This window comes from Poecilia latipinna, unplaced genomic scaffold, assembly GCF_001443285.1.
Source record: "Poecilia latipinna isolate Pla-1442-1.1 unplaced genomic scaffold, P_latipinna-1.0 Scaffold1527, whole genome shotgun sequence".
Lineage (NCBI taxonomy): Eukaryota > Metazoa > Chordata > Actinopteri > Cyprinodontiformes > Poeciliidae > Poecilia > Poecilia latipinna.
The window spans coordinates 1,834-27,140 of NW_015114143.1; the positions used below are offsets into that span (position 1 = coordinate 1,834).

General features: G+C 39.9%; 1 protein-coding gene across 1 annotated transcript; it reads left to right on the plus strand.

The window, feature by feature from the left end:
• Positions 1–1,079: 1,079 nt before the first annotated feature.
• Positions 1,080–24,746, plus strand: LOC106963374 (RNA binding protein fox-1 homolog 2-like). The gene is made up of 10 exons (XM_015058249.1): positions 1,080–1,256; positions 1,650–1,703; positions 2,503–2,595; positions 15,627–15,714; positions 16,749–16,805; positions 16,897–17,050; positions 19,041–19,083; positions 22,018–22,118; positions 22,229–22,304; positions 23,655–24,746. The coding sequence occupies exons 1-10, from the start codon at positions 1,248–1,250 to the stop codon at positions 23,697–23,699; spliced, it is 720 nt and encodes a 239-aa protein (XP_014913735.1). The 5' UTR covers positions 1,080–1,247; the 3' UTR covers positions 23,700–24,746.
• The last annotated feature ends 561 nt before the right edge of the window (positions 24,747–25,307 follow it).

The window sequence follows — 25,307 nt, forward strand, 5'->3', positions numbered from 1 at the left end:
TCACCACCAGGCATGTAGAGGATAAGAGAAACATGTGGCAGAAGGTTCTTTGTTCAGGCGAGAACAAAATGTTTGTGTTTCGGCCAACATGGAAAGCTGTCATTGCATTGATGGTCCTGGCAGATTTATATTAAATACTATTCCTCATTCATCTATAAAATTTAATTAGAGGAAATGAGATTTGTAATGGAAGAATAAAAAAGGGGGATTTGTTTTGTGGGGGAAAAATTAGGTTTTAACTTGCATCTTAACAAAAATGGCATGCTGAAATTGATTTGTACTTTATCATCATTTTGGGACCCAGACCTTTCTGATATCTGCTGAGCGTCTTGACTTTTTTCAGCTTGCATCATGTTATGATGTTATTACCTTATCAAAAACACTTGATTCGCTTGATTCTTTTATGCATGTTTGAGAAATCCTTCAATCTCCCGTGGCAACCATTCAGCTGTGCAAAACACCTGGGTGGACTTAGCTCCGCCTTCAAGGACAAAGTTCCTCCCCAAGAGCTGCACTTTCCAAGCTTCTGAGCTTCCACGACTCCACCGCTCAGCTCCTTCAGACTAGCCAGCGGCAATCAGCAAACACCTGGTGGAACTGTGCATCAGCTGGGCTCATTATAGGAGCTACTTCTCAGTGAAAAGTTTGTAAAAATGTTAAAGGATTAATAGGGGAGCCATTTGTGACAACTTCCTGAATGCAGAGTTTCAGAAAGAGCAGGATTTTTTAAAGAGACAGAGGCCCAATTTCAAGGTGTTGAATAAGGAAGTAAAAATTATTTTAGTCATTTTTGATAAACACAGCATTTTTATAACAACTGAAGGTAACATAGTTACTTGATTGTGCTGTAAAATGACACTATGTAGCTAGAAAACACATAATACCGCCCCTTTAAGACAGAATATTTTGGAGTTTGCGGACGCCGTCCATCCAGTCTCCCTGAATTTGAGCTATTTTGGAATGGATTTTCAGATGTTGTTTGTGTAAAAGTTTCCTTCTACTTCACTTTTATTCTCTGCTTTCTGTCAATCTACTGTGTTAAATCTCAATAAAAAAAAAAATGCTGTTTCATTCCTCCTCAGGGAAAGACAGAGGAGACGTCTCAGGGCGAGGCGGGAGCGCAGTGTTCTGCAGGAGGCACAGGCGCGGGCGGCTCAACGGGAGACTCCGCGGAGGCCAAGGGGACCCCCAAGCGCCTCCACGTCTCCAACATCCCCTTCCGCTTCCGGGACCCGGACCTCAGGCAGATGTTTGGGGTACGGACCGCTCCGGGCAGGATCAATAAATCAGTCTAGACGCGTGGTGAAGCGCTCCTGCGAAACGACCGCTTTCTGAGCGGGCGAGAGAGTCAAAGTGGGACACGGGGGAAGGCGACCGCGGGGGTCCTGCTAATGCGTTCAGGGGGCCAAACTTCTAACTGTGTCAGTGTGTTAGTGTGAGTCGCAAAATCTGGGGAGGGAAATGGGACAGAGCAACAGATAAACACAGTTTAATGCTGAAAATTGTCTTTGGTGTAACAGTGACCCCTAGTGTACGTTTGCTGAAAGTCTCCTACCTCCAAACAGGCTTCAAAAAGACTTTACTGTGTAATTATGCTAAATTATTCAGATATATATTTACTGAATTCCTCTTTTTGGTGTTTTTTGCAGCAATTTGGGAAGATTCTGGATGTAGAGATTATTTTCAATGAGAGAGGGTCAAAGGTGAGTCGTTTCTTTTTCTGATCTGTCTTTGTTTGAGTGAGATCAGTTCTGATGCGAACACGATGCCAAAAAGCAGTCAGAGCTCTGATTGGCAGATTTGATTTTCTCCCCAGATTCTCACTGTATGATTAAAAAAATAAATAAATAAAAAAACACACGTCAGCAGTATTCACACTCAAAAAACATTTAATAAAATGTGTGTTGCATCATCTGCCTGCTTTTATTTAAAACAGAACGGCGGCGATAAACTCTGCTGCTGCAAGAATAATGAGATGCATTGAGTCATAGTTTCTTTGCCTGACCTTTGAACTCTGGTTAAAAAGTCCCTCTGTGTACATGTATAAATATGAAAGATAGCTGCTTCTTTCTGTTTGATTGTGCTTTCTATAGCATCTACATCTATATCTCCAAACTACAGATGTTATGTTTTTCAGTAATCCATTTCAGAGAGGAAAATATTAAGTTGCGGCCTACACAGTCATGGGGAAAACTGCCGAGTTGGCAGATTTAAGAAGGTATTGCTAACGATGAAGGAAAGTTTGGTGGAGGGAAAAAGTGTGCAAGTAACAGTCATAACCACAGGCGTTAGCGTAGCGGCAATTGAGATGGCATTCGGAATATATTTTCAAATTGATTCTTAATTTAAATTTGAGACGATTGTGTTGGTACTCTTTCGTTGACAGTTTTGGCTCATATTTTTAGCAGTGAGAAACGGACCCGGTCTGTTCTACCGTTGCCCTTCCTCTCCCCTCCTCCTCCTCTTTCTCCTCTTCTTCTCTAACCTCGCTGTGTGCCGCAGGGTTTCGGCTTTGTGACATTTGAAAACAGCGCCGACGCGGAGAAAGCCAGAGAAAAGCTCCACGGCACGCTGGTGGAGGGCCGTAAAATCGAGGTAATTTCCCCTCTTTCTCTCTCTCCTTCATCTTCTCTCCGCTCCTCCATCAGTTCTGCCTGTCTCCATCCCATCATCCCTTATGTGATATGCTCTGATGCAGCCCACTGGTATCCCACTTCCCCCAGTCCTCTGCAATCTGTTTCCTGTTTGTTTAAAATCCAAAGAGACCTCACCTTCTATTTTTTTGTTTGTTTTTTTTTAAATGTGCTGGGATTAATTTTTTTTGGGGAGGGAGTGTTGCAAGAACGAAAGCAAAAGCATGCCTTGTTTTCACGCCAACCTGTCGGCCCTCTTGGCTTCGTTTCCCCGACGACGCTCCCCACGTTAGCCACGCCGATGTTCGGATTTTCCACGCAGCAGCTGGAATGATATTTGTGTAGCTGCCACCACCGGAGGGCATGAGAGAGGAGCCCGGTGAAAGTGAAAGTATGATGCATGGCAGATTGCAGTCGGATGCTCTTTTGTTTCTCCTCCGTGGCATTGGGTTCACCTCTCTCTCTTTTCCTCTCTCTCTCTTTCTTTCTGGTGCTAATGGGTAATTGCAGCAGCAGCATGCTGGTGTTCGCATGCTCACTGTTACGCAACGCTGGATTCTTTTCCAATGGTTATAATGTGTGTTGTTTATTATTTTTTTTATTTTTAGGTTTGTTTGGATACAATCATACGTTTCCTGTTCTACTGAAGCATGTGCTGAGTGTTTGAATGCAGATTTTGGTTTTCCAATGAGGGGATTTTTTTCCAGCCCGTCTTACTTGATCCACCACTTTAAGCTGGGATTTCTGCATGGGCTTACAACGGGGATCCTCCCCCCCCCCCCCACACACCCCCCCACCCACACCCCACTCTCCTTTTTGGGCGTGTGCGACTCACTTCCTGCATGATGGATGAGGCTGGATGCTTTTTTTTTTTTTTAAACTTCTGCTGCAGTACAGTTGAGAAAGACAGGCAGGATCCTGCGGTGCAACACGATTCCTTCCCTCCCTTTATCCTCCCCCCATCCTCTCCTCCACCTTCAGCCAATCAGCAAGCAGAGCGGATGCCACCGGAGCCAGTTCAACCTGCATCAGTCTCACCCATGTTCAGAGTGTCTTTGTTTGACCCGTGAGGTTCTGCATGAAATCTGCAAAAAATTAAAGAAAAGAGAGAGTGTGTGTGTGTGTGTGTGTGTTTGTGTTTAAGTCGTCTCGTTGCATGTGTCCTGTGGTGATGGTCTGTAGCGTTGCCAGGCGATCGGCAGCATGAGAGAGAAGAGAGACTGAGGACGTTTTCTGTTCTTCTCGCTTGAATTTGGTCACGATTTCAGAGTTTTGTTGACGCGCGTTTTGGACGGAACGAGTGGGATGTTTGTCTTGGAGTTCAGAAGCTCTGAAATACAGGCCTCAAGTTACGGTGTCTTGCAATAGGACTCGGACCTGTCACTGTGTTTTATTCAGATTTCATGTCAACGCAAAGTATTGTGAGACCTCAGCAGGCTTATTTCAGTCCAAAGAACCCTTTGATGTTATGACATAAACTTTGTTTTGAGTTGTAAAAACTTATTCCTCGATTTAAAAAAAAAAAAAACAACAAAAAGTTTTACAAATAACTGCGATAAAATATGGCCAAAAATTACGACTGCACCGATTGTAGTTTTCAGATTTTATGCCGATACCAATTTTTGTTTCTTAATACTTTTTTATCTGAAAAGTTGCTAAATAGGGAACAGAAGTTGATTTTCAAACCGTGGTGGAGGTTAATGAGATTAGTGGATGAGATGGATTTCCTGTGTAAATATCGGTCCAAAATTTGGGGATTCAGGCCTGATTGGTCGGCCGATCAATCGGTGCACACCTTAAAAAAACAACAACTTCTTTCTCATTTGGTTTTTAGAACAAAGAAAAATGTTATTACATTTTCTTTAAAAAAAAAGTTTTATAATTACAAAAATGTGTTTAAACAAAACGAAGGCAAAGACAATTCTAAACGATTTTCTATATTTTCCCCTTTAATATTTTTCAGTATCATTTAAACTACTTAGAGCTGACATGACATCAAGTACCTGTTAATAGTCACATTAAAGCAGATCGCTTCAAATTTGTAGATGTAAGAAAAAAAAAGTTTCCAAAGCTAAATCAGTACGACTCCTTTTGCAAGACACTGTGTGCTGATACCTACATGTGGCCTTTTGCCGTTTCTGTGTCCTCCCTGTCCACTGGCATGCGGTTAGCTGGAGAGGCCTTGGTGTGCATGGTTCATGCTTTAACATGGATAGCCGTGCGCTAATGGAGCCCGTAGCGTCAACGCTGATGTTTTCCTTGCATGTTTGTTTTGTTCTGGCAGATTAGTTTTAGTAATGAGGCGTCATTATCAGTTTCTTTGTTTAGTCAGCATGACCGCAGCTGCCTCCAGACGGCCTCAGAGCCTTTTAGAGAGGCTGAGCAGACCTGATGGTTTAGAAAAGAATGCTCCACGCGATCACTCGGTGCATGTCAGTGGGAGTTGCCTAAGCTCTTTTGTCGTGGCTTCCCATGTTGTGCATGTACTGTAGCCTAGACAAAAACAAGAGTAGACATGGATTTGCTGTGTTCAAAGTTATAACGTACTTTTCTCTGTCTGGGGTAAAACTCTGCGCTTTGAAGAAGTCAGTTTCCTGTATGCTTCCAATGTGTCCATGTAAGTGGCCCAACTACAGTTCACTACCTGCTTTCCTGTCATCACATCACATCATAGTCATCATAAATTATATATATATAATATATACACACACAAAGCATGATGGCGTGTCTCATAAGATGCTCTCTCAAACACGGTTCATTCCTCTCATCCCATCCATGGCTGTTTCTGTTATCATTTGGATGCCTAAGGATAAGCCACTGATACTCGCATTACTTTCCTTTTCTTGTCAAAGATAATTATGAATATTATAATTTCTTTAAATTTTCCTCACTTGACCCATATTTCACTCTTACGTGGCCTCAAAGCATCGTCTCTAGGCATTGGCTTTACTGAACCATTTGTGTTGTAGTAGAGAAAATAACCTTGGTGAGATGATCAATTCAGATTATTTACTCGTGTAGCTAATGGCAGACAAATACGTTTGAGAGTTTCTCTGACATCTTGAACAATTTGGAGCAGAAATGTATTAAATAGAAGAAAACACAAATTGGATTAAACGTATAACAAAGGTTGCGAGGATATAAAGGGAATCATTTTAGTGCCGATCTGTCTGGTGGCAGCAGTTCAGAAACTGTTCTACTTCGTGTCTGGGCGTTGATTAATCAGTTCCTCCACTTCTATGGTATCATCCACTGATTTAGCAGTCAGGTTTTCATCAAACGTGGACCTGCAGTCTTGTATGATAATCTGATCAACAGTGGACCGATCACACAGCCCTTAGTGTTTTATGTCTGCATTATGGGTGCAGCAATAAATTGGCTCCGATTTCCTTAATTTTGGGAGTTCTGCAAAGATCTGAAAACCAGACACCAAATCACATCTGCATGTGCTTCGTTAACAGTAGTCACCCCTCGGATGCCTACTTATCGATTTCGTTGCTATATTTAGTGACTTTTCAGACAAAAACAAATAAAAACTGAATTGTTGAGGCTCTTTTTAAAGATCCCTGATTTTTTTTGTACCACTTATGAGACGTTAAGCTACCAAAATAGCAGTTTCATTTTGTGAATGAGAAAAAAAACGTAACTACCAGAGGAGAGAACGTCGCTGTTGACCCTGAAGACCGGCTCCTGTTCCGAGCCGAGTTGTTTGTGGGCGATCTGTTGTTGTCGGAGCGTTGAGGAAAGTGACGGTTTCTCCGCAGCGCAGAGTTTTAGTCGGATATCGCAGCAGTAAAAGGCGGAAAGGCTAAGTTCTGTGTGTGTGCAGAGGTAGTGTTGCAGCTCTGCATGCAGGCTGATGGTTGTGCTGTGGGGCGTCAGTGAATACGAACCGTCAGTCCTCACTGCATGGATGTTTGTGGTGGAAGTGGATGGGAAGCGATTGTACATGCCTGACCTGGCGGACTCAGTCCAACCCAAAGCATTCCAGACTCCTGAACGGGACGCATTAAATTAAATTTGAACGAGCGTCTTCGTACGCTGCACCTTTTGCTTTTGTCCAGTTTTGGCAGATGAGCTCCATCTGAATCTGACCAATCTAAATTTTTGTTCCTGCATGACTTTTTTTTTTTCCCCCTCCTGGAATGATAAGTGACTGATGTGTGAATTTATTTTTGTGTTCTTTGTACATGTGTAAAATTGTAGAAAAGTTTGAAAAAAGAGTCCAACCTTTGTCCTCTTCAACCCTCTTTTTTTCTCTGTTTTGACTCATTCTGTCTTTCTCACACAAACCTCTGTGATCTTCTTGCCAGTCATGTTTGTCTTTTTTTATTTGATTTTATCTGACGTTAATATGTAGCTTTTAAAATTTATTTTCTCCTCTTATCTTTGCCAAACTCTACTTCCATATTTTATTTTTAGCTTCTTTTTTTTCTTTTTTTTAACTGTAGTGGCTGCCTTCATGGTGACTGGTAAAAGACGGTAAATTTAGCCCAGTGTCCCAATACACACTTTCCCCTTCATGCCGTGACTTCACCGCTAGAATGAGAATCGTTTCCTCATCTTACTAAAAGTGCTCTCGCTTAAAACCGATGGCCACAAACTCATTTTGCTGTTCTTGTTTTGTGGTGGACGATGTTTGTTTTAATCAGCTGCAAATTTACAACGCCTTTCAAAAGATATTCACACTTTGCGAACAACTTAAATGCAATTTTTGGGGGGGATTTTATTCGATACACCAGCAACAAGTAGTGCACAATTATAAAATGGAACAAAAAGTTTTATCTTCAAAAACAAAATAAAGAGAAATGATCACAAATTTTAGTCCAGACATACCTGCTTTAGAAATGGAACAACTACAAGCAAGTTCAAGTGTTATCAGAATCCCTAAAAACCATTTGGAAAGTATCTGGCAAAGTATGGAGCGAGTGTTTGTAGCTTGTTTTTAGACTTTTGCCACTCCATGGCAGCTCAGGCTGTTTGTGTAGAGTCATTGTTTTCCTTTAAGGTGAACCCCTGCGCCACATTACAGTCTTATACCCAATCCAGAGGTTTCACCAACTCTAATTTAAGACTTTTTAAGACCGCCATGAATACATGGCTTTGTTTTTTTTTACCAATGTCATCCAGCCGACTGCCAATAAATTTACACTTACCGACAAAAAACTAGACACTTTCCCATTGGAAAATGCAAGAAAGCTAGCTAGCTAGCAGTATTAGCAGCTTGTTACTCGTAGCCTCGAGATACAGAATGTAGCGAGTGATGATGTCTGCAACTCAGATATTTGCCTGATACAAAAGTCCCGTAAGAAAAAAAAAAAGCCTTCATAACCACGACAAATTTAAGGCCAACTTATCTTCTCTTTAATGACTTTAAGACTTTTTAAGGCCTTGATTTTAGCTTAATGAATTTAGGACTTTTGAAGGATCCACAGACACCCTGGACTGGATTTAAAGATATGGATGAAAGAGTTTTAAGATGTTTGTGAAAAACATGTTTAAGACCCTGAGTCATTTTCCTTGCACTACTTTTTGTTGGTTTATTTGCCACGTAAAATCCATCAAAGCTGAAAGGGTGTGAATACGTTTGCATGACTTAAAGGTGTTTTAGGCTGTTGTTTACCACGGCCCTCTCCAGTGAACCAGATCTGCTACTGGTCAGACTGGTGGTTTGAGCGTTGAGAGTTAGCATCCCCCCAGGCCCCTCTTCCTTTTCTCTCCTCTCTCCTCCTCTCCCTCAGTCTGCTCTAAGCTGACACTGCTGCAGTCAGGTTGTCTTTTTTATTTTTTTGTTTTTTATATTTCAAATGTTGGCAATCAGGGGGACAACTAGGTTTCTTTTATTCCTAGGATGATTTGTTCCTTTATTTATTATATTTTTTCTGTTTCCCTGACGACTTCTGTGTGTTGTTGTCAGTCTCCACGGTAACCACTCGCTGTTTCCTCGGCAACGGTAAGTTGTGTACAAACATCTATCACTGAACTGATCCCTTGAAAAGAAGGCATTTGACAGTATTCTTTCCAGGCTAGTGCAGTCAGAGCGAGCGCCATGACATCTCCACGTGTGATTTATTTCTTTTATTTTATATTTTTTTATTGTGTCTGGCCCCTTTAAGAATAAACACAACACATATCTATATATATATATACACACAGACAGGTGGACATGACATGTTTAACTAAGTGTAATACCCTGTTCACACTACGTCATTAACACCTCACTGGGAATGACTGAATGTAATCACCTCCTTCTATGCAATGACACATTAATTCTCCATTGGACTCGATATGTGCAGCATTCATCTTCTCGTATAATGAAACCCCATCAGAAAGGATGTGAAGCTTTGCTCCCTGTTGCTGCCCACAGTTTCTTTCAGCGAATGCAAAGCTGCAGGGCAAATAAGGCTGCTCTCATTTCCTTTTTTTTTTCTTTCCTTTTTTCTTTCTTTCTTTATTTTTAACTGGCCTGTTTGCTTTAGGCAAAGATATTTCAAACGTTTAGCAATTGGAGCCATTGAGACTTTGAGATTCTGCTGATAAAGGAAAGGATTTCACGCAGGCGTATGATTGATGTCCTAACATGAGGCCAGACGCGGCGCTTGGTGCACCGCGTTGGCAGACGAGGCCGTGACTCCCCTGCCTGACTTTAAAAAAAAAAAAAATTACAGGAGTTTATAAATGTACAACATGATCTCACCGAGGGGAACATTTTGAATAGCTACAGTGCCTGGTAAAAGAAGTCAAACTTCTTGGACTTTTTTTTTTTTTTTTTGCACAAGAACCGCAGACTTTATTGTGCTTTTATTAGTTTTTATGTGGAGTAGTTGGAAAATAAGTGAAATTATGAAACAAACGATATGTGGCAAAGACATGATGGCAAAATGTTGACAGGTTAGCCAGCAAATTGAGGCCAAAAAAGTGTTTTTAAGGTTACATTTTGTGGAATATTTAATTTGTTCTGACTACTTTTGCGAGGCACTGTAAATTTTAATCATTTTAATTTCACTTTATATGAGCATTTAAATTAGAATGCTCTAAATCTGGGCTGAGTTGCACCAGTTTTTCATAAATTTGTTCATACCGTTTGCCAGTATTTTTGTTTTTGTTTTTTTTACTGGGTTGCTCCACTAAAGGTTAATTTACCAATTATTCTTCCACTTTTCCACTTATTTCTAAGTTGTCTACTGTTTTGCCCGACAGCAGAACTAAGAGGAGGTTTAGTTAAGTACACTCAACAAGCTAAAGCAGTTTTATCAAATGCAAAGTTATTTCACAGTTAGCTTAGTTACACCAAATATTTTTGAATATTGATTGTCAAACTTAGTCAGAACTTCTAGACGAAATGTAAATGACCTTTTATTGCTTCAAATAACATTAAGCCAAAAACAATATATTTAGCTTTAACTGTATTTTTCTTGGACTTAACTATTTCCACCTTTTGTATACACCGAAAAAAAAACTTTTACAAATGACAAACCGAGTTTTGTGTTCAAAATCTGTAAATAATATCCCAAGAAATATTTGTGTCCATGTTTGCCTCGTCCATAAATGTAAAAATATTTGGTTGTCTTGCTCTGAATTGGTTCTAATGCAAAATAAGCATTAATAGTACAAGCTTTTTGTGTTTTTTTGTTTTTTTTGTTTTGGGTTTTTTTCAGAAAGTGTAAAGTTATATTTAGCGAAGGCTTATGAAGTGTAAAATTGTCTATTACATATTTAAAAATATGGTCAAAAGCTGTTCAGACTTGTGAAAAAACTTCTCAAATAGCCCTCTGGTTAAGCACCCAGGCTAACTTTAGCATCATTAGCGGCTAATAGTTAGCCAGATGTGCTATTCTCTCTGCGCTTAGCAGTCATTCATATGATTTCTTTTTTGCATTGTTTTTATTTTATACCAAGTGTCAAACTGAATTTAAGTTCAGACTCTCAGCCCCTCTTAGCTTAGCGCTGACAGCATTTGTTTTGGTGCTTCCCAACTTTAGCGCTAGCCAGATGCTGTATTCTCGCATCGCTTAAAAATCATTTACATTGTATGTCATTGTTTCCTTTTTGCACCTGCCACTGAAAATGTTTTCACACAATTAATTTAAAGTTGTCAAAGCTTCTTTAGCACATCTAGGGCTCATTTTGTTGGCTTACAACAGCTTTACTAGTTTAAGTTACATTGTGACAAAAACTTTACAGCGTATCACAAAGCAGATTTTACTTGGGGTTTTTTCATGTGGTGCCACAAAATGTCATCATACCTCTTGTTTTATCCAACATGGACTAATTTAAAGCAACTCAGATTATTTAACTTCAAAAATATTCAGAGAAGGAAGAGCTGGTGCAACTGACTTCTGGTCACTCACCCGATCAAGCTAGCTTTTTGTTTTTGTTTTTTCTAACCATATGCATCTCTAAACCGATATGGGGTTTACCTTTGCTGTTTTGGGTCTTTCAGCTGCCATTTTCTTTTCTTTTTGGTTTGGTTTTCTTGTAGTGGATTGTCTGTGTATTAGTAGTCGTAGTAGTAGTTACAGTGTACTGGTCCTAAGTTTGTGACACGAACCTTTAATGCCTGGCAAAGTGTCTCATGTTTTTTTTTTTGTTTTTTGTTTTTTTACGTTCCTCTTTTTTTGGGAATGAGAATTGCTCTCTCTCTCTTTCTCTTTCTTTCTCTTTCTTTCTATCTCTGCTACCTTTATCTCTCCCTCTGTATCTCGCTGTCTCTCTGTTCCCTCCATCCTTTGGTGCTCTGTTTCTCAACCCACCACATATGATGAGATTTTTTCAGGAGAATGGTCACCAAATGTAATTGCTTTATTTGAATGATGCACTTTGGTATATATACGTTTTCAACAGTAATTTATTGATTTTTTTTTTCTTGTGTTGCTTGTGTAAACTTATTTTCCCTCTTTTTTTTCATCTTTATGTTTCCCTGTTTCTGAATACGGACTGGCTCTGTCTCTTTACCTCTCACCTGCATCCCTCACCCCTAACGTTCCCGTCTCATCTTTGTCTCTTATGTGTTTGACGTGGGAGTGCTCCGATTGTTTTGATTGGTCTCTATTCTGCATCCGAAGCTTGCTGATTGGCTAAGAATTATTTATTTTTTTATTTTTTGGTTGATTTAGTTTGTAACTCACTCTGGGTCATGTGATGCGCCCGTATATGGCTGTGTGTAATTTTTTTGTTTAGATGATTATTAATTTTGTCAAACAAATGTTTTTTGCACCCCCCTCTTTCTCTCCCTCTCTTTTTGTATTTCATTTAAAACTGCATTTATTCTTTTAGGTACGTAAACCCCACAAGTTTGGTTTCATATGGAAATGTGATTTGGGTTTTTGTTTTATTTTTGTTTTTTTTGTTTTTTTTTTCTTTTTGTCCGGATTTATTGGCAAGGCTGGACTGGGAGGGCAAAAGTGGGATGAGAAAAGATGAATGTTTTCGAAATTATTAACACTTTGCCTTCCATATTGGTCTCTGTTGATTTGCATGTGTTCATGTCCCATTTCATTGATTATGCATGACCTAAATGCACTTATCACTGTGTACATATGCAGTGCCTTGGGACAGTATTCATACGTCACTAGATTTTGCTTCAACCACAAACTTCAATACATTTCACTGGGATTTTATGTGATGGACCAACTCAAAGTAGCGCAAGATCATGATGCGAAAACTATACGTTGATTTCAAAGTATATTTGACCATTTTTAGTTGTTTTCATTAAACCTGATCAACCTGGTCAGGTTTTTGAAACATTGGTGATCCAACAGAAAACTGCAGTCTCTCCTAGACCAACGGCATCAGATCCAGTGACTTAAATAAAGCTCAACAAGCTGAATAAAAAGGACATTTCCCGCCCACGGCCATCAGCATCTACAACTCTTTGAAGAAATGTGTGCAGTAGGAGCTGCAGCATCGCTTACTCAATTTCAATAAAGTATAAAGCCTGTCTTATCAGTTTTAGCTGAACAACAGCTGCATGTACGCTAATATTAAAGCACAAACATGTGGACTCTGTGTGCAAAGTAGGTGATGCCTTAAAGCCATTGTACAGAGCTAAATTGGTGCCATAAAATTAGTCAGAAATAAAAAAAAACACTGAAATTGTAAAACAAAGTTCAAGTTGGAAAAAAAGCTTTGAAAATGAAAAAAAATGAAATTGAAAAATAAAAATTTAAGTCTACTTTTCAGATTCAAAGTTTTTTTTCAGTTTCTGATTTTTTTTTTCTTTAGTTTCAGGTTTTTATTTAGTTTAAAAAAATGTTTTGACAAACTTTATTGCTCCTATTTAGCTCCATATGATTGGCTGCAGTGGATTTTATTCAGGAATATCACCTTAAATGGACTGAATACAAATGTACACGACACTTTCCAGATCAGTTTTGTTCAAAAATGTTAATATCCATTCATAATTATTGTTTTTCTTTGTTCTGTTGGTCTGCCACATAAAATCCAGATAAAATACATTACAAATAGTAGTTGTCGCAATGTCACAAAATGAGTAAACGGTTCATTGGGTGTAAATACTTTTGCAAGGCGCCGTATACAGACCCACCATTTACATCCACTAAAGTGAACTGGTAGCTGATCACATATAGACCAAACGCTCCTCCATTTGTAGGGATTTCTTGATTCCCCTCTCAGAACGTTTCCATTCTGCAACATCTGGACAGCTGTGTGAGGCAAGCTAGCTAAGCTAGGCTAATTGAGTCATTCGCCCCTGACCTTGACATCTGCGATGAGGGAAAAATGAGGCAAACCTCTTTTCCATTTGAATGAAGCTCTGCAGATAAAGAACGTGACTCACCAGGCGAGGCAATGCGAACAGCAGCCTAGGCTTTAATGGTTCCCTCTCTAAATGGGAGAGTGGTGTGTGTGTGTGTGTGTGTGTGTGTGTGTGTGTGTGCGTGCGCGCGCTGAAACGCGCTCATTCCTCGACCCCGTCTCTCTCCTCCATTTGCCGCATGCTAGCACACCCTCTCTGTGAATTCTGCCAAAAGGTCGTTAATCTTTGGCTTCCCAAACAGTCAAAACGTTTGGGCAGTGTGCTCAGACAGGACGGCTTATTACGGAGAGCCAGTCTCCATCTCTCAAAGCCCATCAAAGGGAAGATGAGGAAACATCAAGGAGACCAAAGTGTGAGCCTTTGAAGCTCAGAAAGGAGATTATCAGCCATCTTTGATAGAAAACCTTTAAAAAAGAAGCAGGAAGCATGCAAAGGACATACACACACCATCAATGAGACCCCCATTTTGTTCATCTGCGCATGCTGAAAAATAAACAGCTGGGTTTCCTTTGCTGCGCGCCCTCACACATCCCTTCAGAACCACCGAAAGAAACTCCACTGCACAGCTTGCTTCTTGTTGCATGACTGAAAACCACCTTAACAACCTCCATCCACTTTTACCCTCAAACACAAACAGACACAGAGTCAAGTCACCTCTGGTGATGCATAGTTTTACTGCACCTACGTGACGTTTTAACGTCTGCAGAGGTAGATCATAACTCCTAACATCCTGCTCAGACATGATCTCAGAAATCTAGAGATTTACTCTTGTTTCAAGTTTCTTTTAACAATTTAAGCGCCATCTTATAAGTCTCACGCTAAGCCTGCCAAACGGCAGACGTAATCTTCTGTTGTCTTAAACACAAGTTGCTATGTGGGCAAATTTTAAAGATTTTTTTTATTGGTTATGGCAGATTTTATTTATTTTTATTACTGATGCTGAAGTCTAGACAACAATGAGGTCCTGTTCACGATCTAAAGGATTAGAGAATAGAGTATTACTGGTTTATTACTTTCTACAGCTCTCTGTGTATTATATCGTCATCTTCCTAAAAAAAAAAAGGCCTAAGTAATTTTTTTTGCCAATTTTTTGGGGTCAAAAAATGACTTGGGCCTTTATTTTGGAAGGTGATGCCATACAGATGTACCAATCAAAAATTTGTGATCTATTCCCAGTTTACAATTTTTATGTTTTTTATGTTTTGACCTATTTACTCAAATTGTAGCTAGCTTGTATTTAAGAACCATAACTAACAGTTAATTTTTCTAGCTTTCTAATCATGAATTAAATTCCAAATTTTCATAATTGCATAAATAAAAAAATACAAATTAGAGGAAGAAACAAAAATGATCCACAGAGTCTTAAGCTTTTTTTTTTAGGATGTAGAACTAGTAGCATGGTTAGCATCTCTATCTGTATACCTCAGCCTCTGTTCATTTCTTACAGAATGCAGATTTTATTTAACTCTTAGTTTTCCAAAAATTACAAACATTTGCAGAACCAGAATTGTCCATGGCAGACAGAAGCTAAAAACTCAAAAGATTAAGAGAAAATAAGCTATAAAATGTTTCGCCTGTCTGCTTAAAGTCATGCTCTCTCTCTCTCTCTCTTTCTTTTTAGCAGTCATAATGCAGAGTTGTATTAAATACAGCTTCCTTTCTAGAATATTCTTATGCTTTTACAGATTACTCTGATTTCATGTATATCTAACTTTGAGTTTTCTTCCATCTATAAAACTTCTACAGAGAAAAGTATTGCTGCTAGATTGAACCATTATAGGTTTAATGATTTCACTGATGGCAAAAACCTTCAGATTTCCAAACAGCCTAGTCACTAAAAAAATTTTCTATATTGCTCAATTTGTGACATTCCTCCCATTTAAGTAGAAATATTATAATGTTTTCCTTAGAAACGTCCCTCATGGCATCATTAAGATTCAAAACAAACTTCAGAGTGAAATTGCTAAACATGAAAAGTAGATGTTTACACAAGGAAATCAACCAGCGCTCTAAATGTTCTATATAATCATTTTTAATAGCACACCAAATAAAATTGTCAGAGGGAGGCATCATAATCAGCAATATGCACGTTAATTATCTTCACAGTGTTAAAAGCAAGCTACACATCAGCCTTGGCCTAAATTTTGAGTTTGTGTGCTAATTTTCTCTTCCTCTGTTGTCTGTGCGCTTGACTGTCTGCTCCTCCGCCCCCCCAGGTGAATAATGCCACCGCCAGGGTGATGACTAACAAGAAAATCGTCAGCCCTTACCCTAATGGAGAGGCTCTCAGCACGCTGCCCTATGGTAACAACCGCAGTGACGCACGCTAACACCGAACCTAAAAAACCCAAAGGGAGAGGCAGGAGGACTGAAATTCCCACGTTGTCCTCTCTGCTGCCTTCAAAATGTTTAATTACGCTCGTGCACATGCTATCATATTAAAACAATTTGTGCAGTAGTTTAAGCTCTCATAGAAAAAAAGCTATCGCAGCATCATAAACTATATAATAAAGGCATTTATTCAGAAAATTATGCTATGATGCTAAAACAAACTGGTAAAGCAGCTGAACTGCAAGCAGAAGTCTTTGGTAAAGAGTGTAAAGTTGTAAAAAAAAATATAAGAGCAGAAAAATGTAGATAAAAGTGGTGAAGAAACTGAAATCAAAGCACACCAACCGACTGTAGTCAATTATTTATTCATTTTTTTAGAGGTATCTTTAAAACAGAAGAGTCAGCAGACCAGCATGGAAGAAAAAGCAGAATTAACTGGTTAAATCACAATATATAACATATTTCTAATAGCATGTTAGCTAACAGTAGCTAATGTTGTCTACAGTGCTGGAATTTAGCATTATGCAACAATTGGTAATTTTCTAGCTAACATACTAAACACTATAATTTAGCATACTATCATTAGCTAACAAGCTACTAACATAATTTTTATTATAATAGCTAGCACTATATTTTGTGTTGAACATAGATGGTATGCTAGCTAGCATTAGCAAACTTGCTACTAATAGCCTATTGGCTAACAGAAGTCAACAGGTTTTGCTGAGTTGGGATTTAGTAGTTACCACCTGTTGCTACATTAGCCACAATGCTAGTAACATCTGCTATGTTAATATTTGGGAGTATTCTGGCCACAGCTGGAATAGAGCCGTGGTGAATCACTGTTTGCAGTAATAAACACCAAACAAATAAAACTGTACAAAGTGAAAGTGGTGCACTGAAGAACTTAGGCAGATTGTAACATTTTCTATATGTTGAACGTAAAGGTAAATGTTTTTTAAAGTGCTTGTTTTATTGCTTGCCTTTTGCCCGTCTCTGTAACCAATCAGCAGGGTGGAAGTTAAGTCCCATGGTGGGAGCTGTGTACGGCCCAGAAATCTACGCAGGTAAGGGCGTCCTCCGTCTGCCAAATGATCGCAGCGCTGTTCTCACCTTCATCACCAGAGTCCTCAACAAACCCATCTTATATCCTTCCAGTCCCTGGGTTTCCCTACCCAACCGCAGCGGCTGCGGCGGCAGCCACGACGGCGGCGGCGGCGTTCCGTGGCGCCCACCTCAGAGGCCGAGGCCGGCCCGTTTACAGCGCCGTCAGGGCGGCCGTGCCTCAGCCCACCATCCCTGCCTACCCTGGGTAATGAAAGTCTGCCTGTTTTTGTCAACAGCAGCTGTTAACTTCATATGTGCAGCAACACGGGGCATCTGGAATTAAATCTTAGTCAGTTTTTAAATCTGGTCGGCTTTGTGTGGTGCTTGAACGAATCTGCTCGCCCAGGTCTCCGTCTGACTCAAACGCTCAGTCAGCCGTCACCCTCCGCTTCTTTTCAGTCTGCTCACAAGCAGTCACAACGCGGCGCTGCGCTCTGATTGGATTGCACCACTGAGGGTTGATTTGAATAAACAGACGCCCTCCGTCAGCAGATTTGCATAAGCACACACAAGATGCAAAACGCAGTCACCTTGTACACGGGTTTAGCTGCAGATGAACCAGCCTCGGTCTGTTCTCTGTGTACCATGCATGTCATTGTGCTGTGATGACGGGGCTAATCGGGGGGGTCCGCTGCTGCATTTCCACTGCGATCAAAGCAGATCTGAATGATTTACGGCCTAGCTGTTACTTGCTGTGATATGATTAAACTCGGCTCGGGAAGATGGAAATTGGAGGATGCAGGAAATACCCTCTCCAAACCGGCTCCACCTCCAGGCGTCACTCTCAGTGAAAAGGCCCAATCAGAGAGGTCGTTTATTGCATTTCTCCTAGCAGGGGAATAGTCGCACTTTACGGTCACGTTTTAGTTCATTAAACTTGACTTATTGGCCCCGGGAGTAGAGCCGGCCCACGGCAGATGCGAGTTAAGCCCCCGGACTACCACAGGGGCCAAAATAAGACCGAGCCAGCATGAATAAATACATATATTTAAAATATAAACTATATGAAAAAAATGTCTGTATTGTTGTATAGTTGGTACATAAAAATATACATATTAATCTCTTCTCTGTTGTTGGCTGCTGCTGCTACTGTTGGGAAAATATGATATATCAAACTTGTTAACTTACTGTAAATTTGGTGTTTATGGGCTGAAGTTACTTTAAAAATAATTAAAATAGTATGGAATGCTTTAATACTACTCTGCATCTCAAAAGCCAATTTTTTTTTGGTTGTTACTCCTGCGTGGTTAAAATTAAAGCTGCAGTATGAAACTTTTACATAAGCATTTTTTTCCATACTCATTAAAACTGTCATATTGTGATGGTATCAAATGGGACAGATAAACTGTGAAAAAAAATGCATATATATATATATTTTTTTCTTTTTCTGTTTAATCATTTATCTACCTGTGACGTTTGTTATGAAGCACTTTGGTCAGCTGAGGAAGTTGTAAATGTGCTTTATAAATAAACTTTGGCTCGACTTGAGCACAAACATGATTGGAAGCGCTAAGCCCCTCCTCCTGGCTCTGATTGGTTATTTCTGCAGTTAGTACTGGGAGCACTGGGAGAAGGTAGAGGACCTTTTTTTTTTCCAGATCGTCTGTCTGATTATGATATAATATAACTTTAACAAATATGTAATATATATATATATATATATATATATATATTGTTTTTTTTTTTATTATAAAAGTTACATACTGCAGCTTTAATAGCCATGACAACACTGGTATTATGTAAGATAATTACAAATTATGCTAATGATAACGGGTATCAGAGTAGCTAATAATAAACCATTTGGTGTTGACATGTTGATATTGATGGGGCCCTCAAATGAAAACCCGCTCAGGGCCCTAAAACTGTTTGAGCCGGCCCTGCCCCGGCAGTGAAACGTGTAAATTTTTCCAGCTGCACTCGTGGAGCTGAAGTGGAAGTTGTATTTCCTCTGCATGCTGCATGGGTGTGAAATAACACTTTTTTTTCTCTGTTTTTTCTCCTCTCTGTACCCTCTCTTTGTTTATGCTGTGTTGTGATCCTCATCCACCTTGGGGTTTTTTTGGGGACTGTGCACCACTCCGTTTGCACCCCTCCCTCCACTCCACCTTCCCCTCCTGTACCTTCCCACTCCGCTTCCCTCGTCCTCTCTGTGCATCTGCCATGTCCGCCCCCCTCCTCGTTCCCCCTGCTCTCAGCGTGGTGTATCAGGATGGGTTTTACGGAGCTGCAGACTTATATGTAAGTAAACTCACTTCCGAAACGACACGTCATGTCTGTCCCTGCCTTCACAGCCTCCTTTCTGCTCTGTTGTTTTTTTTTTTTTTCCCTTTTCCCTCTTGGGGTGATTCTGCATGTGCATTCAGTCATGCACCGCACAGAGCAGCCTGTATGATGGTGAAACTGCTCAAACGCACCAATAATTTGCAAGATATTTCATGCTGGAGGGCTTTTGTTGTCTGTAGTAAAAAAAAGAATAGTGACACACACACACACACACACTGATCTGTCTGGGTTTAAAAATAACACGAGCTGATTAAGAAAAAATAAAAGATCATAGTAGGGAGTATCTGAAACACCACTACAAAGGCTGCTTTGTGGGCGGATGCTGCAGTGCGCATCAGTGTTTGAGAGCGTGTGTAAGTGTGTGTGTGTGTGTGTATCCAGGTTGACAACGGCTGTTTCTGTTCTCTCTATAGACTAGTGTTACAGGACTCAGTCCTTAGTCCCAGATTGCCTCAGGTAGGGTCACCTCACCATCGAACCTCCAGTGTGCATTGTTTGACTTTACTACCTCCTCTGATCTTAAGAATCATCCTCTGATCTGATCTGGAACATGTCGTCGTCTTCTAGTTGTTGAGAAAAATGCTTTGGAGTTTTGCTTTTTTATTTTTCTTCTACTAACTCACTGAATCTTTCCAGTTGTGGAAAAAGGAGAACTTTTTGTTTGTTCACTAAACTACTACTACTAAAAATATTTATATATATATTGCTTATAGTTTTTGTCACAAGCTGTTCAAAGGAGAACCTGGAAATAAAATTAAAATTATTCGATCTTCCCGTTGGCAAAAACTTGATTTTTATCCTTCATTTACGGTCGAAGGTCTTTTTTATACCTGCATCAGAGTTACAGTGCTGGTCTCAGTTTTTGTAAAATAAATTCCTTTTAATCAGCGGTAAAATAAAAAAAAACAAATACAAACTCACAAAATCACCAGTTGCACGATTATTGATGGCCCTACTGAGTACGTCTAGCACAGTGGTGTCCAAACTGGCAACTTATTTCATTTTATTATTTTTTTTTTTTTAGATCTAATTGCTCAAGAATAAATAAAATTTTTAGGAAAGCAGTATAGCATTAAAGATCCAAATTATTAAAGGGCTTTCAGTTGTTGCATTATTAAAAGAAAAACAGGCAATTTCCCAATTTTTTGCGTCAACCTTTTCATTTCATTGGTCAAATTTTTACTATTCTTGACTTGTGATAAAGAGGTCAAACTAAGTAATTTCAAGGGCCACAAAAGGTCCCTGGGCCACACTTTGGACACGGCTGACCCGGCACTAACGGGTCGAACCGAAGCTGAACTACTGACACGCAATTTTTGTCACAAAGCATCGACAACATGAAATAACTCAGCCATTGGGCTCTGCCATGCAGAGCGCTTCAGTTTTCTTCTAAAGCATTTCAGCACCTTTCAGCCAGGAGCGTCCCAATCCGATATCTGTATTGGAAATCAGTCCGTTATCAGACGAAATATGAGTATCGGACTATATTGGTCTGTATCTAAAATCTGCTATAATGCTATTTGACACAGAATTTGCAAAGCAGCCAATCCAGGAGCTGCACTTATTTTCCAGGACACTGATTGGCTGAACCCCCAAGAGCAGAAATAAGGAAAAACTGTAGATATTAGCTTCTGCGGCGGTGCTAAGACAGCTTCTGCTGTGCGCATTAATGCACAATAATGCACATCTATTGTTTTAACTATTAAAATATAAGCATTTTTTAGAGTTGAGTCTCAAGTATTTGCCTATTTTAACTCCTGGTGGGCTTTCCTAGCGCCCGTGAATATCGGCGGTCCACTTTATGCTGCATCCAAACCTGCAGCCTCTGTGCAACAACTGTGACCGAGAACTGTTTACTGTTTTTTTTTTCTTCCCCCAAAACAATTATGACTGTGTTACAAACACAGCTCAGGCATCTTTTTTTCTTTTTTTTCCCACTTAACCAGTGATGTCTGTCTGTTTAGAGATCTGTGGTTTGGTTTAGCGACGTTAGCTAGCGAGAGTCTCTGTAAGCCTTCTGCCTCCAGGTTGAAGCGGAGAGCATGCATTCTTCCTGAATTGACCCTTTCCCAGGATAATAAGCCAAGCATGCGCTGATCAGCTGCTGCATGCGGTCCTACTACGTCGCTGCCACCCCCTTCCTCCTGCTCCCTCCACCCACCTTGAGAGCCCCACTCCCTCCCATTAATAACCCCACCCTCCTCTTCCTCCTCGTCCTCTTGCTGCTGCTGCTTTTTGTCCTACAGGAGCCTCAGAGAGTGATCTGGTGTTTCCTTTCTCACATTCACCTCAGGTTCAAATGCAGTGGGGGTGTTTGTTGTGTTTTTCTTGTTAAACTCTGAATTGTAATTCTGGGTCATGCATGGAGTCTCGGTGCAGAGGGATGATTTTGTTGTCTGTCTGGGCCTGTGTGAGTGTGTTCTCACTTTGTTTTCCATCTTTTCTTTTATTTCTTTATTTGTCCTCAATCCCTCTGACAGAATCTGATCATCATCAGTGTAATGTTTAGCCACCATTAGACTATTTTTCTCTTCATCATTTGAGTCCTCTGTCTCCTCCGCTCAGAGTTTTGCTTTGTTCCCTGAGCAGAACATTCTGTCTTCCACCTTTTCCCCTCCTTGCCTTCAGTGGTAATACAGTAATCCTGACACTCCAGTGTCCTCTGTCTCTTCCTCTGTCTCACACTGACACATTGTGCTTTGTTTTGTTTTTGTTTTTTACCTAAGTTTTGATGCATATAGTTATTTTTAGGATACAGTGAGGCTTTCATGTAATAAAATTTTTTTTTTTTTTTTTTTTTTTTCAAATGATATCATCTGTTCACAGTAGCCGCTTCCTCCTCGGAGCCATGCCAGTTAGTTGTGTGTGTGTATGTGTGTGTGTCTCCAGGGAGGCTATCCTGCCGCTGCCGCCGCCGCCGCCGCATATCGCTACGCCCAGCCTGCTGCCGTAACCGGAGCAACGGCCGCAGCTGCTGCCTACAGTGACAGGTGAGGCCGGCCCTGACGGCTGCACTGCATGACCGAGGACTGGCTTATCCTCAGATGAAGATAGAAAATTATTAACGTTCTAACCTTTGGTTTTTTTTTTTATTATTTAGTTATGGGCGGGTATACACCACAGATCCGTACCACGCTTTAACTCCAGCTGCTGCTGCTTATGGAGTGGGAGCCATGGTAAGGGTCACGTCTCTAAAGCAGAGATTTATTGCCACTTTCTAATACCCAGTTTTTGTAAAGTTTGGACTTGCCAATACAGATTTCTCTTTTAAGAACTTTTTCTTGTTTCCCGTCCTGCTGTGAGCGATTCTTTGTCGCACGCTGTGAGCCAACAGTCCTGCAAGCAACATACAATTTTCTTCCATTAACTTCTTAGGTTAGCAATTAGCATAATTAGCAGGAATGTGCTGTAAACAGCAGCCTCATTGCACATCCTCTAGGATGTTGATCGCTACCTTAACTAATAGACAATAGGTGTGGAGGGCACACTTCTGCTAATGCGCTAATAGCAAAGCTAAATTTTCACCTGTAGCTTTTACCAACTTTGAAAACGAAAGTTTGTTTTTCCGGATTCGTTCGAAAGCGCTAATTTACTTGGCTGTTTTGTAAGCTTTCATTTGAATAAAGTTTGATATTTGTGTCCAGGTTTTGTTCATCTACTGTCAGGATTTCTTTAAATAGTTACACGTTTATATTCATGCTCTTACTTTGAAGTGGGTGAAGAATGTCCCGTTTTCTCTGCTCACGTCTTTTTTCCTCCTTACGATTTATTTTGAAAAGACTCACAGGAACAAAATGAAACATGGACAGAAGATATTATCTAAGGCCGTCACAGAACATGTCAATTGGTTCTGTAGGGTTGTAGTTTTCAGTTTTCCTAAGTTATCAGTTCAGCATTAGCTTCCGCTGAATACTGTGTTGGCTTTAGTGTTAATGGAACCAATGTGTCTAATTAGTGCTTTAGCATTAGCGGTGCCCACCACAACTATAACGCTGACGATGTTTCCAAATCCATCATGGTCCGAAACAGACAGGAGTGGAAAATTCAAAAGACAAAAACTAATTTGCTATATTACGTTCAATCTTATTGGTATCAGCTGAAGTCTGGCCCGTCTTAATTTGTTCCTTCATCAGTACGATGAAACGTCTCCGTAGTGGCAGACAAGTCCTGTGAAAGCAAGAAACAACCAAAACTGGAAAAGGACAAAATGACAAGAAACTCCAACAGCAACGTAATGTTGTTCAAAAATTAAACAACAAAGGACCATTTTGAAATTAGTTTTGGCCATTTAGATGGTTTTACTGCTGGAACTAAACTAAAACTCAAGGTTATATCAAATAGGCATAGTTTATTTTATAGGTTTTATGCTAAAACCTATAAAATCGCCCGTTATCACAATGAAATCTAACAGAACAGTGTAACAAATCGAAACAGAACATTTTCAGGAACCTGTGAAGATTCAAATAAATGTAGAGATTACTATAAGACTCTAATTTTGTTGTTTTTGTGTGTCCTCTGTCTTCCAGGCTAGTTTATACCGGGCGGGATACAGTAGGTTTGCTCCTTACTAAAGCCACAAAAAAAAAAAATCCCATCCAAGGAATTCCACTTCTCTCCAAAACTCCCTCTGAAGCTCCGTGTTTTTGGCAGGAGCCTCCCCTCCATTTTATCTGCAGGCAGACTATAATAGTGACAGCTCACTTCTTCTTTTTTTCTTTTTTTTTAGTTTTGTTTTTTCCTCTCTCTCTCTCTCTTTTTATTTTGTGGTTGTTGCCACATCACCAAAACCAAACTCTGCCTGTAATTTTTTTCTGTCGCCGACATGAAACCAGTGGGGGGTAAAAGAAAAAAAAAAAATTAAAAAAAAAAAAACCTGCCATGATGAGCGTCTCCCACGTATGAAGCCGGAGCCTGCTGCTGGTTTGAACTTCACAGCAGCATTTGGGATTATTTTAAGAGGGAAAACAAAACTATGGGACCCAGGCGGCGAGGGACCTCTGAAACACTACAAATCTTCTTTTTTTTCTCCCCATATGAGCTGCCCTGTAAGACCCAACCCAACCCGACCCACTTAAACCCACAGCTACATTCAGCACCAAGTGTAACGTTTTTCTCTCCCGGTGTTGGACTGAACTGCGACTCTGAACTGCCACAGCATTAATGTACAAAGGTACTTTTTGTTTTTAAACACTACATTTACAGCTACACACAGCATAGATCTGCTGCAATCATCTTTTCTGGCTTACTAGTTAAAACAATAATGAGAAACAAAAAAAAAAGGATGAAACCAAGTACTTGATTCAGGATATAGGATTTTCTTTTGTTCTTCGTTTCATTTCAATGATGGAAACCACTGCTTCGAACTATATCCCACTGCCTTCTTTGTCATTTCAATTCAGTATACTCGAGAAAACTCAAGAAGACGAGATAATCAGTCCTCCGATACGTTTGAAGGTGACAAGGAAAGATACATTTTTCTGCATTACCTCAGTTGTTTGCTTTGCAACTCGAACAGAGATGATTATTTCCTTCAGCGGACGTGATTCCAGTTCGTTACGAAAGTTTGGCGCCTCACTCTTGATACTTTATTTTGCTTCTTCCAAAAAGTCAAAAAAGGATAAAAACAAAACAAAAACGGACTCTGTACATTTTTGTGTCCCAAAACCGTCAAGACATTCCAGCTGCAGCGAGCGAGCGGATCGGACGGACGTGGACGCGACAGGACTCAAAGGAAAAGCGGGAGCAGCAACGAGGGAAACAATTCAGTTCTGTTCCTTCTTCTTTCTTTCTTTCTTTTTTTTTTGTTTTACACTGCAGTTCCAATCCAGCAGCATGTAGACATCACAGTAATATAATGAAGTAGGAAAAACAACACAAAAAAAATAGGATTTCATCAACTAGTTTAGTTTAAAATTCATCATGTTGTGGTTTTACTTCCGGTGACTCTGAAGGCATCATGGAAACGACTGACTTACCACTTCCACACCCTCTATGAATCTCGCTATTATTTGCCTTTCCGTTTTTTGGGGTTCCAAAGATTTCTTTTCTTTTTTCTTCTTTTTTTTAAAAGACAGCACATTATTTTTTTTTTTTTTTTTTTTTTTTTTTTTCCTTGGTTTTTTTTTTTTTTTTTTTTTTTTTTTTTTTTTTTTTAAGTTTTTTTTTTTTTTAATTTTTCT

What these genes read in the sequence shown, in the direction of transcription:
- LOC106963374 (XM_015058249.1), top strand. An exon ending in ACCATCCCTGCCTACCCTGG is followed by an intron (nt 17,051 to 19,040) that starts GTAATGAAAGTC and finishes CCCTGCTCTCAG; the next exon opens with CGTGGTGTATCAGGATGGGT. An exon ending in CTTATGGAGTGGGAGCCATG is followed by an intron (nt 22,305 to 23,654) that starts GTAAGGGTCACG and finishes TCTGTCTTCCAG; the next exon opens with GCTAGTTTATACCGGGCGGG.